General features: G+C 41.1%; 1 protein-coding gene across 1 annotated transcript; it reads right to left on the minus strand.

Annotated features, from left to right (window-relative positions):
* Positions 1–11236: 11236 nt before the first annotated feature.
* LOC138958002 (S-adenosylmethionine synthase-like) lies at positions 11237–17265 on the minus strand. The gene is made up of 7 exons (XM_070329029.1): positions 17097–17265; positions 16082–16282; positions 14771–15027; positions 14009–14227; positions 13501–13683; positions 12898–13031; positions 11237–12536 (listed from the first exon to the last, which is right to left on the minus strand). Exons 1-7 carry the CDS (start codon positions 17221–17223, stop codon positions 12434–12436), a joined length of 1224 nt encoding a protein of 407 aa, XP_070185130.1. The 5' UTR covers positions 17224–17265; the 3' UTR covers positions 11237–12433.
* Between the last annotated feature and the right edge of the window lie 135 nt (positions 17266–17400).

Here is a 17400-nt window from a genome sequence, read left to right on the forward strand (position 1 = left end):
TCCGGCTTTTTGTAAAAGTTGAGGCGGCACTGTCACACCCTCATTTTTCAATCAAATTGATTGAAATTTTGGCCAAGCAATCTTCGACGAAGGCCGGACTTCGGTATTGCATTTCAGCTTGGTGGCTTAAAAAATAATTAATGACTCTGGTCATTAAAAATCTGAAAATTGTACAAAAATTAAGTAGAAGTGCAGTGCCTTTGGCACGACCTGGCACTGCATACCCCAAGCGAAGGAGCCATCATTGAGAGAGAGAGAGAGAGAGAGAGAGAGAGAGAGAGAGAGAGAGAGAGAGAGAGAGAGAGAGAGAGAGAGAGAGGTTCCACACCTAGAAATCTTGTCAGTTGTTGTGGTTGTTGTTGTGGCTGTTGTGTTTGTTGTTGTTGTTGTTTTGATGACAATACTGTCCTTTTTTGTGTGTAATGTTCTTGTTGTTGTTTTGTTGTTATTGTTTCATACTTGTTTACTCTCTCTCTCTCTCTCTCTCTCTCTCTCTCTCTCTCTCTCTCTCTCTCTCTCTCTCTCTCTCTCTCTCTCTCTCTTTCTCTCTCTCTCTCTGTTTATGATGATATCTTTCCTCGGAAAATGCAGTGCTTTGGGTGGTAAATGCATATATGTTTGGCAGAGAGAGAGAGAGAGAGAGAGAGAGAGAGAGAGAGAGAGAGAGAGAGAGAGAGAGAGAGAGAGAGAGAGAGAGAGAGAGAGAGAGAGCGATTACAAGCAAATGACGAAGTCTCGTCCAACATCTCGTGCTACGAGATATGATGTACACCTAGATTACCTGATTACAAGTAAATAACGAAGTCTCGTCCAACATCTCGTGCTACCAGATTTCATGTACACGAAGATTACCTGATTACAAGCAAATGACGAAGTCTCGTCCAACATCTCGTGCTACGAGATTTGATGTACACCTAGATTACCTGATTACAAGTAAATAACGAAGTCTCGTCCAAAATCTCGATATCTTCAGTAAGGGACAACGGACCTTTTCACAAATGTTCATAAAAATCGGTTGAGAAATGGAAAATAACGGTTTTTAATGGATTTTTGTTGTTGGTGGTTGTGGTGGTGGTGTCGTTGTAGTTGTTGTTGTTGTTGTTGGTTATTGTTTCATACTTGTTTACTCTCTCTCTCTCTCTCTCTCTCTCTCTCTCTCTCTCTCTCTCTCTCTCTCTCTCTCTCTGTTTATGATGATATCTTTCCTCGGAAAATGCAGTGCTTTGGATAGTAAATGCATATATGTATGGCAGAGAGAGAGAGAGAGAGAGAGAGAGAGAGAGAGAGAGAGAGAGAGAGAGAGAGAGAGAGAGAGAGAGAGAGAGAGAGAGAGAGAGAGCGCGATTACAAGCAAATGACGAAGTCTCGTCCAACATCTCGTGCTACGAGATATGATGTACACCTAGATTACCTGATTACAAGTAAATAACGAAGTCTCGTCCAACATCTCGTGCTACCAGATTTCATGTACACCAAGATTACCTGATTACAAGCAAATGACGAAGTCTCGTCCAACATCTCGTGCTACGAGATTTGATGTACACCTAGATTACCTGATTACAAGTAAATAACGAAGTCTCGTCCAACATCTCGATATCTTCAGTAAGGGACAACGGACCTTTTCACAAATGTTCATAAAAATCGGTTGAGAAATGGAAAATAACGGTTTTTAATGGATTTTTGTTGTTGGTGGTTGTGGTGGTGGTGGTGTTTTTTTGTTGTTGTTGGTGGTGGAGGTGTTGTTGTTGTTGTTGTTGTTGTTGTTGTTGTCGTCGTCCATCATATCAACCAACTCACCAGGATTGCAAGTAATTCACGGTGTCTCTTACAACATCTCGTTGTTGGTGGTTGTGGTGGTTGTGGTGGTGGTGTCGTTGTAGTTGTTGTTGTTGTTGTTGTTGTTAGTGGTGGTGGTGGTGGTGTTGTTTTTTTGTTGTTGTTGGTGGTGGAGGTGTTGTTGTTGTTGTTGTTGTTGTTGTTGTCGTTGTCGTTGTCGTCGTCCATCATATCAACCAACTCACCAGGATTGCAAGTAATTCACGGTGTCTCTTACAACATCTCGTGCTACCAGATTTGATACACAAAGACTTTAGCTTGGAAATGGAATCCTCAAGTTTGACGTCATGGAAGATGTCATAACATTTTGAATTCAGCTCCTTGTGTAGAAGAGAATGATGTCATGAGTTTGACGTCATGAGTTTTGATTGTCTTCTTGACCTGGGTTTGAGCTCCTTCTTTGTTATGACTTAGAAATTGGAAGCGCTTGTAACTGCCGTTGTCGATGTCGGATCAAAACGATTTATGTCTTAAAACCTTCCTGGGATCAATAACATTGCCTGTGCCAATTTTTTTTGTAGTCGAGTCAAAACTGTGAAAGTTTTAGGGGTTCTAACACACACACACACACACACACACACACACACACACATCATTTGGTTGAAATCAACTCTAGTGTGGGACCAACCTAGCTTCGCTTGCTTCGCTCGCTTCGCTTGGAATATGTTTTTTATAAAACGATCCAAATTTCCGTTCATCTTATTCTTCATCATTTTCTGATTCCAAAAACATATAAATATGTTATATTTGGATTAAAAACAAGCTCTGAAAATTAAAAATATAAAAATTATGATCAAAATCAAATTTGCGAAATCAATTTAAAAACACTTTCATCTTATTCCTGGTCGGTTCCTGATTCCAAAAACATATAGATATGATATGTTTGGATTACAAACACGCTCAGAAAGTTAAAACGAAGAGAGGTACAGAAAAGCGTGCTATCCTTCTCAGCGCAACTACTACCCCGCTCTTCTTGTCAATTTCACTGCCTTTGCCACGATGATGCTAAAAATAGAATCTTCGACTGATGACAAAGTTGTGCTAGCAGCCACAGGAGTGAGCACTGGATCAAGCTGCAAACACGTGTGCCTGTCAGCATGGGTAAACTCTGCGTTGTTTACAGTTGCAATATTACCTCAGCAAACAAGCAAGGAATAAGTACCCACGGGTTCCCTAAAGTCCCTCACATAAGAAGAGCTTGAATTAAGTTTGTGAAAACGTCCAGAAAAGATTCAGTTTTTGGCACAACCAAAAGACTACCAAGTAATGTGCGGACAGCATTTTGCCGATGATGCATTTGCAGACCAGTTCGAATCCCAACTCGGTTATCGTCCAAGAAGAAGGTTGAAGGAGGATGCTGTCCCGTCAGTGATCCCACTAACGTGCATCGATGTGCATTAGAGAATGAATGCAGCTAAAAAGAAAGTGGAGCTGGCTGAAGAAGTATCCAACCGGAGAAAGAGGCGACTCAAAAGAGAAGTGATGAAGGCAAGTGCTCGATAAATTATGTTTCTCTCGGCGGTGCTTGCATTTGTTAACATGATTAAATGGGAGATTGCATTGCATCTCCATTGTTTATGTCAGGTGTGTGTGTCCGTGTGAATGTGTGTAGGAGGGAGACTGAGACTCTCTCTGAGTCTCTCTCTCTCCGGCTCTCTCTCTCTCTCTCTCTCTCTCTCTCTCTCGTGCCAATAAAAGCCAAAAGACTTGGTAGGTTGTGGAAAAATATTGGTAGATTCTACCGAGTAAAAAATCAGTTTTGGGGTACTTCGGGGCATTTTATTTTACTCAGCATTTTTATAAGCCAATGATGGATTTATGCCTTGTAAAAAATCTACCAGGTGTTTCAGATTCTCATGGACACAATTCAGTATTACCAATATTGTTAGGAGAGTCAATCAAGTATATATTTGTGAACGGGTCCTAGTCAACATGATGAGATGAAGAAGACTCGAAACAAGAAACCTGGGCCATCAAATTCACCATCAGTGTTTTGATGCAAGTGAAGACATGCAGGAAGAATTTGTAGATGAAACCAGCAACCAAGTTACCCTGCTGAGTCTCTCTTCGTCCCTCAGTCCCTGCACCTGCCACAGCCACATCAGGTACAACGACGGCAGTTAAAGGGGTGCAGCATGCCACAATGCCAAAGGTCTTCAGATAGAAAAACAAGTCGCGTAAGGCGAAAATACAATATTTAGTCAAGTAGCTGTCGAACTCACAGAATGAAACTGAACGCAATGCAACGCAGCAAGACCGTATACTCGTAGTCCACCGCTCACGGCATAGGCAGTGAAATTGACAAGAAGAGCGGGGTAGTAGTTGCGCTAAGAAGGATAGCACGCTTTTCTGTACCTCTCTTTGTTTTAACTTTCTGAGCGTGTTTTTAATCCAAACATATCATATCTATATGTTTTTGGAATCAGGAACCGACAAGGAATAAGATGAAAGTGTTTTTAAATTGATTTGGACAATTTAATTTTGATAATAATTTTTATATATTTAATTTTCAGAGCTTGTTTTTAATCCGAATATAACATATTTATATGTTTGTGGAATCAGCAAATGATGGAGAATAAGATAAACGTAAATTTGGATCGTTTTATAAATTTTTATTTTTTTTTTACAATTTTCCGATTTTTAATGACCAAAGTCATTAATTAATTTTTAAGCCACCAAGCTGAAATGCAATACCGAACCCCGGGCTTCGTCGAAGATTACTTGACCAAAATTTGAACCAATTTGGTTGAAAAATGAGGGCGTGACAGTGCCGCCTCAACTTTCACGAAAAGCCGGATATGACGTCATCAAAGACATTTATCAAAAAAAAGAAAAAAATGTTCAGGGATTTCATACCCAGGAACTCTCATGTCAAATTTCATAAAGATCGGTCCAGTAGTTTAGTCTGAATCGCTCTACACATACACACACACACACGCACGCACATACACCATACCCTCGTTTCGATTCCCCCTCGATGTTAAAATATTTAGTCAAAACTTGACTAAATATAAAAATAATGGCAAGACCAATATAGACCACCCCCTATTTCTCGCCAACCCAAACATAAGCTGAAGCTGCTTGGCTCAGTGGTCAGCGCTCCGGGCCATGGACCAGAAGGTTGTGAGTCAGAGCCTGAGTTCACAGAGACGTGACAAGCCTCCTTTGCGCCATTGTAGCAAGCCATCTAGCACTCAGGGAAAAGGGTCACTCCCTGCTGCGACTTCTGTCTTGTGTGTGGCGCACGTTATATGTCAAAGCAGCACCGCCCTGATATGGCCCTTCGTGGTCGGCTGGGCGTTAAGCAAACAAACAAACCAACAGTGTGGAAGTTTAGGATGCAAGAGCCATTATTCTCTGTTCAAGTCAAGAGGAATAAATCTGCAAAAATTCCAAAGACCCGTCGCATTCAACTTGTTACCTCCCTTGGACTAAGTTTTGCACTCGCTTCTGGTGACTGACTCGGAAAAATATTTTTATATACACATAATTCGGAATTAAAAAAAAGTCAATATACAAGGCAAATTCGAATATTTCAAAGTATACAATCACTTTACTAGTCAATATCTTTACAAATTACATGTACAAATTCCTCCACAAGCGGCGTATGGCTGCCTGAATGGCGGGGTAAAAACGATCATAATTATACACGTATAAACCCACTCATGCAAAAACATGAGTGAACGTGGGAGTTGTACAAAGAAGAACATGTACAAATATTCATCTGATGAATAAGTCAACGGAGAGCGACAGATAAAATAGCTTTTTGAAAAAGAAAAAAACAAGGAAGAAATGCTGACACGGGCCGAATCACTGGGTGTATATTTACACACAGAAGTGCATTTTTTTAGGGGGGGGGGGGGGGGGGGGTCCTCTTCTGTGTGTGTGTGTGTGTGTGTGTGTGTGTTTTTTTTGTCTGTGTATGTGCGTTGCCGCCGCGGCCGGTATGTGTGTGTGGGGTTTTTTTTCCGCTTTTACCAACGTCATCACAGCCTGCCTGGCGGTGCGTACCAATGTTCAGTCAACTGCAGATAGATGAGCTCTAGGTCAGTCGTCACTGCCGGGCCAATGGCGCACATGTATACCAATTCAGACAGTGGAACCCCTCTTTCAGTTTAAAACCAGGCATGGGAATTGAAAATTGTAAAAAAGGCGGAAAATTTATAACTGAAGACGCGAAGCGTCAAGTCGACGGCGCGAAGCGCCTAGCCTTACTAGGGGGGTCCGGGGGCATGCTCCCCCGGAAATTTTTTTTCTCCAAAGAACCCAGATGGTGCAATCTGGTGTCATCTGAGCTCCAAGTTTGCCATTAAATTCTGTTTTTAGAATCAGAGTTTTTTGTACAAAAATGTACCAAATTTTGCTTACATGTATTATATATGGTTTAAATTTGTAAAAAAATGTATCTGTTGAGACAAACAGGAAAATGTAACTTGTAACACAATCTGTGCAATCTGGTTTACTTTCAAACATAATAGTTCAATAACTGAGGCGGGCGGTAGGCAGTGCGTGAACAAAGTACGGAAAGTTTTCGCGGGCTTTTGCGCAAAGGCCAAAGTAACCGGTGGTTTTTTTGTGTGCCTCCCCCCTTTATTTTTTCGGCGGACACTTTTGCATTTTCGGCGGAACAAAAAAAAAATTCGGCGGAAATCCGCCATTCGGCGGACAATTCCCATGCCTGTAAAACCTCTAAAAATCTTGGAAAAAATCAGGTAAAATGAGGTCTTTAAATGGAGGGGGCCGGTCTTACAGTGCCGGGCGGGGGTTAATTTACAGCGGTCATCAACAGAAAATCTGCGAAAACAGGGTCTTATAGAGGGGGTCCAATGTAATTAACCGCCCCCCCCCCACCCCTCCCCACCCCATCACCGTCAAGTGAACCGTGCATTGTCAGTGCAGTGTTCAGCTCAGCGTTCCCAATTTAAATAACTTGAACTTAGCTATTGCAAGGTTTCAAGCGTTTGAGAACAGTGGCAGTGTGTTAAAACTGAAGCAAAACCGTGTGGCTGTGGGGTTGTCATTGAGTTTCAGTGGACTGTTTGTTCTTGTTGTCCGGTTGGTTTGTGCGTGCTACGACTGTCTGTAATTATCCTTGGCACAAAGGGTCAAAAATCCAAAAAATAAGCCCTTAAAAAAATAAGGCCTTATTTTTGAAAATATGCCCATATTTTTTTAAAATAAGCCCTTATTTCTAAAATAAGGCCTTATTTTCTATAATTAAGGCCTTATTTTAAAAATAAGGCCTTAAATATTTACAGCCACTAAGGAAATAAGGGCATAATGAAATAAGGCCTTATTTCTGTTAAGACCTTACTGAAATAAGGCCTTATTTCTGTTATGACCTTAAAGAAATAAGCCCTTAAAAAAATATGCCCTTATTTTTCTGCGCATCGCTACTGCGCATCCGGACATTCGAAAGCGATCAAGATGTTACACTGATATAAATCAAACAGTCATTTCATGTAAACAATGCTTACCTTGTGCGCACCCACACCTCATCGGAAACCCCAATTCTTTCGCAATTTCCAATTTCAGCACAAATTCTTCTCAAAAGTTCATCACGATCACTGAACCCATTCGCCATGTTTGTAATGAGATCTCTACGCATGTGCGGCGCAGCCGACTTCTATTCAGCTTCATGATTGGTAAAAATAATAAGGCCTTATTTTTTTAAGCCCTTATTTTGTATGCCCTTATTTTTGTATGCCCTTATTTTTTTGAGGCCTTACAGAAATAAGGCCTTATTTCTCGTAAGGCCTTATTTTCAAATAAGGGCTTATTTTTTATGCCCATATTCTTTTAAGGGCTTAAAGAGAAATAAGGGCTTATTTTTCAAAAATATGGGCATCTTTTCAAAAATATGGGCATCTTTTCAAAAATATGGGCATATTTTCAAAAATAAGGCCGCATTTTTTTAAGGGCTTATTTTTTGGATTTTTGACCCTTTGTGCCAAGGATATAATATATTTTCTCATTTCTTTATTTAAAATTGCAACACTGAATGGAAGTTCCTTCAAAACTGAGCGGATCGATAAATATCAAATCGGTTCACGATGTGACTAAGCATCACGTGATTGGGTGCATTCCCTGTATAAAGGAAAAACACAGGCACTCGGCGAAACGAGGTTGGCGGGGCTTATGTGTTGGATGTCACGTGGTAAAGGTGATGCAAAGTTTTCTTTCCTACAAATCCAAAAAAAGAAGAAACAAGTCGCGTAAGGCAAAAATACAACATTTAGTCAAGTAGCTGTGGAACTCACAGAATGAAACTGAACGCAATGCAACGCAGCAAGACCGTATACTCGTAGCATCGTCAGTCCACCGCTCACGGCAAAGGCAGTGAAATTGACAAGAAGAGCGGGGGAGCAGTTGCGCTGAGAAGGATAGCACGCTCTTCTGTACCTCTCTTCGTTTTAACTTTCTGAGCGTGTTTTTAATCCAAACATATCATATCTATGGTTTTGGAATCAGGAACCGACAAGGAATAAGATGAAAATGTTTTTAAATTGATTTCGACAATTTAATTTTGATAATAATTTTTATATATTTAATTTTCAGAGCTTGTTTTTAATCCAAATATAACATATTTATATGTTTTTGGAATCAGCAAATGATGGAGAATAAGATGAACGTAAATTTGGATCGTTTTATAAAAACAAATTTTTTTTTACAATTTTCAGATTTTTAATGACAAAGTCATTAATTAATTTTTAGGCCACCAAGCTGAAATGCAATACCGAAGTCCGGGCTTCGTCGAAGATTACTTGACCAAAATTTCAACCAATTTGGTTGAAAAATGAGGGCGTGACAGTGCCGCCTCAACTTTCACAAAAAGCCGGATATGACGTCATCAAAGACATTTATAACAAAAAATGAAAAAAACGTCTGGGGATTCTATACCCAGGAACTCTCATGTCAAATTTCATAAAGATCGGTCCAGTAGTTTAGTCTGAATCGCTCTACACACACACACAGACACACACACACGCACATACACCACGACCCTCGTCTCGATTCCCCCTCTACGTTAAAACATTTAGTCAAAACTTGACTAAATGTAAAAAGATTGCCAACGTTCCAAAACTTTCTTTCTTTATTTGGTGTTTAACGTCGTTTTCAACCACGAAGGTTATATCGCGACGAGGGAAAGGGGGGAGATGGGATAGGGGAAAGGGGGGAGATGGGATAGAGCCACTTGTTAAGTGTTTCTTGTTCACAAAAGCACTAATCAAACAAGAAGAGCAAACGCTCGATCGAGTCACTTTCGCAGTTCTGAATATTATATGAGGCATCAGATGGACAGGAAGAAATTGCTATTCACAACACAATACAGATGTAAATAATTTGATGTAAAGAATAATCCTATAAAGTTTGAATCAAATCCGATGAATAGTTTCAGAGATATGATATTTCAATTTTTTTCCTTCAAGACATACCTGTGACCTTGAAAAAGGTCAAAGGTCACCAAAGCAGACGTCAAAGTGTAGAGGTCACTGGGAGTCACGTTCACATAAAATTTGAGCCCGGTCACTTTTATAGTTTCCGAGAAAAGCCCAACGTTAAGTTGTGTGTTGCCGAACAGAAAAGGCTAGTTATCTCCCTTGTTTTTCTGATAACGTTCGTAAAAGGCTACAGATGTAAATACTTTGATGTAAAGAATAATCCTACAAAGTTTCAATCACATCCGATGAACTTTGTCAAAGATATAAAATGTCTAATTTTTCCTTTGACGCTGACCTGTGACCTTGAAAAAGGTCAAAGGTCAACGAAACCATCGTTAAAGTGTAGAGGTCATTGGAGGTCACGACTAAACAAAATATGAGCCCGATCGCTTTGATAGTTTCCGAGAAAAGTCCAACGTTAAGGTGGTGTCTACAGACGGCCGGCCGGACGGCCGGACAGCCGGCCGGCCGGACAGACTAACACTGACCGATTACATAGTCACTTTTTCTCAAGTGACTCAAAAATTGCTCCAGGGGCTTGCAACGTAGTACAATATATGACCTTACTGGGAGAATGCAAGTTTCCAGTACAAAGGACTAAACATTTCTTACATACTGCTTGACTAAAATCTTTACAAACATTGACTATATTCTATACAAGAACCACTCAACAAGGGTAAAAGGAGAAACAGAATCCGTTAGTCGCCTCTTACGACATGCAGGGGGCAGAGAAATAAGGATGTGGAAAAGAAGACTTTTGGTAAGTGAAATAAAGGTGATGGATCCAGTCAGGTAGAAATAAGACAACAAGAAAAGAATTGGAAAACTGCAGGGAATAGTAGGGAGAGTTTTCTTGGAAGGAAATATAGGTGAAAGGACTGGTAAGGCAGAAATAAGACAAAAGAAGAGAAGTAAAGGGGTGGGGTAGCTCTGTGGAAACACTCCCGCCGCATGAAGGCGACCCCATGGGAGCGTTCCAAAACTGATTCAGAACCAAAACACAAGACAGGTAAGTTGTTGGAACGTTGTTATTGACAAAAATACGTTACAATCACTACAAATGACAGTTTCTACAGTTATTCAATTTTTGTCAATGACAACGTTCCAACAACTTACCTTTTTTGTTTTTGGATTCTTTCTTTCCTACAGTTATTGAAGTAGTCTTGAGAGCACGTAATCAGTCCAACACACAGGGTAAGTGTGATGGGAAGTTTTCTTTCCTACAGTTATTAAAGTAGTCTTGAGAGCACGTAATCAGTCCAACACACAGGGTAAGTGTGATGGGAAGTTTTCTTTCCTACAGTTATTAAAGTAGTCTCGAGAGCACGTAATCAGTCCAACACACAGGGTAAGTGTGATGGGAAGTTTTAGTCTCGAGAGCACGTAATCAGTCCAACACACAGGGTAAGTGTGATGGGAAGTTTTCTTTCCTACAGTTATTGAAGTAGTCTTGAGAGCACGTAATCAGTCCAACCCACAGGGTAAGTGTGGTGGAAAGTTGTCTTTCCTACAGTTATTGAAGTAGTCGAGCACGTAATCGGTCCAACCCACAGGCCCCGCCCACCTCGCGTCGAGTGCCTGTGAGGAAAATCGTTTATTGTCCATGCGGGCACACTCACGCTCTACGTGTGCAACTCAACTGGACAGAGGTTCACAACACTTTTCTGACCCCGGTACCAACCGAATATTGTAGCTCACAATTTGGCAGAACTCCGACTTTGTGAAATTGACATTTCATTTGGTGTGTGGAGTAGGAGTGAACCACACAGCCTTTTCTTTTGCTACAAGCGATTGTATCGTTTGGACTTCGCACTTCATTCTTTGTCACATGTGTTGGGTGACCTTGCCGATCTATGGATGCAACTAAACTTCGATATCTCACAAAATTGCTTTTCGTTCTACCACACAACATCCATTCGCAGAGCATTCACAATCAAACTTGAACCCGAACATCATAGTTGCAATGAATATTTTTTTATTGTAATTAATAAAAAAAACATGCATTGCTCCCAAAAGAATAGTTGCAGAAATGCAATTTTTTTGCAAACCATTTTCTTTTTTGTTAAAAATTATCCCACAATTGCAAGCAGTCTTTCCTTACGCACACAACCCCATGAACTCCACGTTGAGAGCAAGGCAACACTTGGTTCTTCTTAAAGACCAAAGGGGACGTTGACAAAAATCTAAATATATTACCCACACATTTTGTGCCTTGTACAGTATAGGTGTCTATTTCGTTCTACTTCCACTCGACAAACAAATACATTCACGCATGCATTCATAAGATTATGAGATATGAAAGCGAACAGTCGTAGCATCTCCAGACAAGAACGGTCTGGTCTGTTCGATAAGATCTATGGTAACACATATATTGCCATTGGATTTACAGTTCACGAGCACTCATGACACACACGCAGACAACATGGATGAACACAACAGGACAAATGGCACTCAAGGACAACACACAAATCAAACCACAGTTGAGCTATACAATATCAAGTGCATCATTATGAACATCATTTTAAAACATTTTAAACTATGTAGTTTAGATTTGGGATGTAAGCCCGAGTGTTTATAAAGAGTGCTCTTTTCCATGAAATTTTCATAAACACAAGACAAACGCGCCGTGAGAAATATCACGGGAACGGGGCGCATTTGCAATAATTAGAAGGCGAAAGTCAAGGGAGACAAACAGCAATTGAACGCTCTCTCCAGATGGTATATATCTTTCAAGGGACCCCCAACATTAGCCGGCTGTTAGACTCTGTCGACCTATCCTTCTAACTACTGTGGCTCACAGGGGAATACCCCCCAAAATCCCAACCCTCATCCACATAATTGTAAAATACAAATCATAGTAAAAAAACAGTCAATTCGCACATTGCAGTTTAAAGAATCAAAAACGAACACAGTAAAAAAATTAACTCTGAATGCAACGAAGTAATTCACATAGTACAAAGTGCAAAAAGTGATTCATGAAACACCTACGAACAAAAACAGCATGTGAACTGTTTTTGTTTGTCAAGCTTCTTGAGATCAAACAGATGAATTCTATGCTCAGATGATAATGAGACAAATGAACAAAGAACACTTGCATTTCAAAATGGACACATTATCACCGACAGCTACAACAAAATACTAAACATGCGTAGGATCTAATATTTCAGTTTCTTGGGCACTTCCCATGTGAACTCATTCCTTCCAAAATGTCCATAGCAGGCCGTCTTCTGGTAGATCGGTTGCTTCAAGTTGAGGTCCCTGGAAAATAAGGGGAAAAATAAAACCATATGCATCGCTGCGTGTTTACATCCACTTCAACAGAAGTGAGAATAATAAGGCAGTCGCACCACTAATGAACAGCAAAAGACAGAAGACGTTACTTTTAGATTCATTCTCTTTGATGGAAAAAAAGAAAGTTTAATTCACTAAGGAAAAATGAATCAAAATCTTTTGAAAGGAAAGAAACTGCAGCCTCAAAAATATTCATGGAAAAACTAGATAAAAGGAGATTAAAAATATCATCTCCCAATAACTACATACATAGCTGCTAAAGTGAGTAGAGAGAAAGGAATGCAGCAAGCCTCTTAATTGCTGCGTCAAAGCAATCCACAAAACTTACTTGACGATGCGGCCTGGCCTGAGGTCAAAGTTGTTCTTGACAATCTCCAACAGCTCTTTCTCAGATTTCTTGGATGTGCCGTAGCTAAACACGGTGATGGAGAGAGGTTCGGCAATGCCAATGGCGTAGGATACCTGCAGAGAAGTGGAGGGAAAAAAATCAGTCATAGGATGCCAGCGATGCCAGGGCATCGCAACACAGAGGTGAGTAACACAGAGGTATGTCATCTCCTTACAGTGTTTACATGAATGGGAACATCAAACTTAATTCCTCAAAAACATTGGGAAAACGCAATTTCTTTTCAAAGCACAAAGGCCACCCTTAAAAACTATTAACTCCGGCAAGACGTCCTTAAAGTTTGTATGAGAACAAGGCAATAACTCATTGATCAAAAGCAATCATTTGGAAAGCTCAGCCTGCTCCAAACCACAAGGCTGATTAATGATTCTTGAACCAGCATCTAAAGAAAGTTCAGTTCGTTTAGACGAAAAGACAGAAGTAATTCCACAGGACTACCAGCTCACGCACTTCAAATCCTATGAAAGAGGCTAAAAAGAAAAGCCTGAACATCCCACAGTGCATTGGTCATGAAAAAAGCCTCACCTGTACAAGGACGCGCTTGCAGAGGCCAGCCTTGACAAGGGACTTGGCCACCCAGCGGGCAGCGTAGGCAGCAGAGCGATCCACTTTGGAGAAGTCTTTTCCTGAGAAAGCTCCACCTCCATGAGCACCCCAGCCTCCGTAGGTGTCAACGATGATCTTGCGTCCGGTCAGACCTGCGTCACCCTGACACACACAACAACAGAAGTTAGCATGCATCTTCATCCCTGACACACATACGAGGTAGCATCCATCTTCATCCCTGACACACACAAGTTAGCATGCATCTTCATGCCTGACACACACAAGTTAGCATGCATCTTCATGCCTGACACACACAAGTTAGCATGCATCTTCATGCCTGACACACACAAGTTAGCATGCATCTTCATGCCTGACACACACAAGTTAGCATGTATCTTCATGCCTGACACACACAAGTTAGCATGTATCTTCATGCCTGACACACACAACCACAGGAGCAAGCATGCTTATGGGCTCAGTGCCTCACCTGAGGGCCACCAATGATGAACTTGCCGGAGGGCTGGATGTGGAACACTGTGCGCTCGTCCATGTATTTGGACGGAATGACGGCCTTGATGACCTTCTCCAACAGCTCTTTGCGCAGCCTCTCCAGAGTGACGTTCTCGTCGTGCTGTGCCGAGATCACCACGGTGTGCACACGCAGTGGGATGGCTGCACCCTTGACGTACTTGTACTCCACAGTCACCTGGGCAACAGGGAAACGCACATTAGTCATGGATGACAGTCTGCAAAGTACAGTGGAACCCCCCCCCCCCCCCATTTAAGACCCCCCCCCCCTTCCTAATGTAAGACTTCCCCCTTTTAAGGTCATGTTATCCCAGATTTTCTGTTCATAAGTTCTGCAAGACTCCCTGCTTTTTTTTAAGACCTGATTTTTTTTACACTAACTAAGGACTTAAAAGGGGGTTTCACTGTAATAAAGAAAACGTTTGGTGGAAAGGGGCACAGAAACCGAAGAGGAAATGTGAGAACACATATGTACAATAATAGCATTAGCAAGTTGTCGACAACACATGTTCAACAACCACAACTTAGCAGTTAATTATGGTGCCATGACAATATGAAACACACAAAAAGTATTACACACTCTGGCCTTTGACTGTTAAGCAAATGTAACTCAACGAAAAAAATTAACAAACCGCTGTATAGCATGCCAACAAGAAACCACTGCACACCTTATAGCGGACCCAGCATCCAATTCCAAAGACAACATGAAACCCAGGCCTACCTGTGTCTTGGTGTCAGGGCGAGCCCAAAGAATTTCTCCGCTGCGTCGCAGCTGAGCGATCTTGGCGTTGAGCTGATGGGACAGAACGACGGTCAAGGGCATGGACTCCTCCGTCTCGTCCGTGGCGTAGCCGAACATGAGGCCCTGGTCACCGGCCCCAATGTTGTCATCGTCACGATCGACGTGTACTCCCTGCGCAATGTCGGGACTCTGCTCCTCCAAGGCAATCAGAACATTGCACGTCTTGAAGTCGAAACCTGCGAAAGCAAAGTCAGCACTAAAGATCTATACACCATACTGATGCACCCACCCCATGATAAGAAGCACAGCACAATTTGAAGCGCAGCACTAAGGACACTGGCACTAGCAGAACCAAGTCACGACTGATAAGAGGCTGCAGGCCAGAGGGTAAAATTCTAACAGAGAAAAAAATGGGTGTATGACTAGTATGATGAGGTCAAAGGAAACTAACACAAAAAAGAAAGATAATGTAACATGAAAATGTTGACAAAAACTGTGTGTAAGAAAAACACAAATTTCATCATTCCAGTTTTCCACATATAAATAGATCAGCACATGTAGCAACTTATGAAACAAAAGATCTTCAAAGATTGGTTTCAACCTGTTCCAAAAATCGGGGCATATATAAATATTGGAAGTCACACTACAAAAAATGGTGGAGACATAATTTATTTTGTGATAACAAATATAAAAAATGTTTGTCTTAATAATTAAACGTTCCAATAGGCTACAATTCTTGGTTTTTTTTAATCGATAACTTCTGATTGCTTAGGCCTAAAAAAAAAAGAGGTGTGGTTACGGTAACCCGACCTACCGTATGTTTAGGGGCCGACCCTATAATTTTTTATTACATTTGTTTAAAAAAAAAAAAAAAAAGCCCCAAGTGCAGAAAACGCAATGAAAGCGCAGAAAACGCAATGAAAGCGCTCGAGTCGCACACTTATTTCCCTGTCAAGTAGGTTTAATTTGTACACAGTAGAAAAAAAAGTTTAAAAAAAACCAAAAGTGATTGCCTACCTTCCTACCCTATTTTTTTTGGCTATGTTACCTTAACCACACCTTTTTTCTTTTTTTTTTTGCCTTAGCATTGCACTGTATTTTTCTTTCTCACAAGGGGGGGGAGGGGGATAATTCTTTCTTTCACTATGAAATGAGTGCAATTCGCAAGTGTTTCATCATCCAGGCACTGTGTTAGAGTGCATCACTATCATCATCTGTGAATTGTGTATCACAAACTATACATGCTCTTCTAACAAAGAAAAACAAAAGATTTAAAAACACAGCAATTACCTTTAGATGAATCATCATATCCAATCTGTTTGACAGTACCACGGATGACACTCTGGTAGTCAACGTTGGCTTTGGATGAAATCTCTCCGCATACTAGCACCATTCCGGTTTTTGTGACGGTCTCACAGGCCACCTTGGCGTTGGGGTCCTGTCGCAAATGAGCGTCCAAGATGGCATCACTGATCTGGTCACAGATCTTGTCTGAAAACAAACAGAATAACAAGTTCAAAGCAAATGAATAAGTACTTACTTTTAAAATTTTTTCAGCAATTCCAATTACCAGCCCCAACCATCCAAAACCAGATAATAGTTATACAGGTAAAGAATCAAGTTAAATCCCATATCACATTGTGCTTCTAACCTGTGCAATTAATAATCTCGTCCCCTCCCCCATTCACTGGCACTCCAAACATTGGTATAGTAAACAGGTAACAATACCTTTCAATGTGGACATTAAATATTCAAGAAATGTCATCAGCATAATAATATGCTGCAGAAACATTTTGTGCAAAAAAAATAAACAACGGTCCACGCCATAACATTCTTTTCTTTATTTGGTGTTTAACGTCGTTTTCAACTGATCAAGGTTATATCGCGATGGAGGGAAGGGGGGTGATGGGATAGAGCCACTTGTCAATTGTTTCTTGTTCACAAAACAGATAGTGTAAATTGCAATGTATCCGGATAAACAGACGCAGTAGGATTCCCGGATAAACGAGAGGAATATCTGTCACCCTTTGGAGCGGTCTGTCTCCATTAGCTCTGTTCACGCATCGTGTAATTGTAGCACATGTTAAACTACAGCGCAACAACAAAGGGGTTTTGGCTCATTATGTATTAGACAATTTAATGCTTCTCAACAGGTGAAAACAAGCGTCGCCAGGCAGACAGGAGCAGACTTGTAAACAAAACCACGTGGTTGAGTCTTTTCTCCCAGAACCAACCAAGTATGGCGGTCTCGAAGACGCGCACTTTCCCCACAAGCAATTTGTTCACATGGAAAGGACGATCGTACCTGGATGTCCCTCTCCTACAGACTCTGAAGTGAAAAGGAATGAGCCGATGTCATCTTGGCTGCATTCCTCTGCATAATGTTGGTTGATTTCCCGGTAATGGGAGCCGTTTACGCCGTTGATAGACATATCTTCTTTCTCTCACTACTGCTTGTGTGGAAAAGAGGACGAGATTTGCTGCTCGCGTTGCTAAATACATTTCTTTGTGTCATGTGACATCAACATGCGATAGGAGATTGGTTGCTGCATGGCGGAATTTAGACCGTTCCTTGTAGGGGTTGTAGCTTGTAAGTTTTCATATCCTGT

This window comes from Littorina saxatilis, linkage group LG2 (assembly GCF_037325665.1).
Source record: "Littorina saxatilis isolate snail1 linkage group LG2, US_GU_Lsax_2.0, whole genome shotgun sequence".
Classification (NCBI taxonomy): Eukaryota; Metazoa; Mollusca; class Gastropoda; order Littorinimorpha; family Littorinidae; genus Littorina; species Littorina saxatilis.

Coding starts and splice junctions, on each gene's coding strand:
- LOC138958002 (XM_070329029.1), bottom strand. CDS start 17,223: ATGTCTATCAACGGCGTAAACGGCTCCCATTACCGGGAAATCAACCAA. Junction 16,283..17,096: donor TGTAGGAGAGGGACATCCAG/GTACGATCGTCC, acceptor GTTTGTTTTCAG/ACAAGATCTGTGACCAGATC. Junction 13,032..13,500: donor GCAAGCGCGTCCTTGTACAG/GTGAGGCTTTTT, acceptor ACTTCTCTGCAG/GTATCCTACGCCATTGGCAT.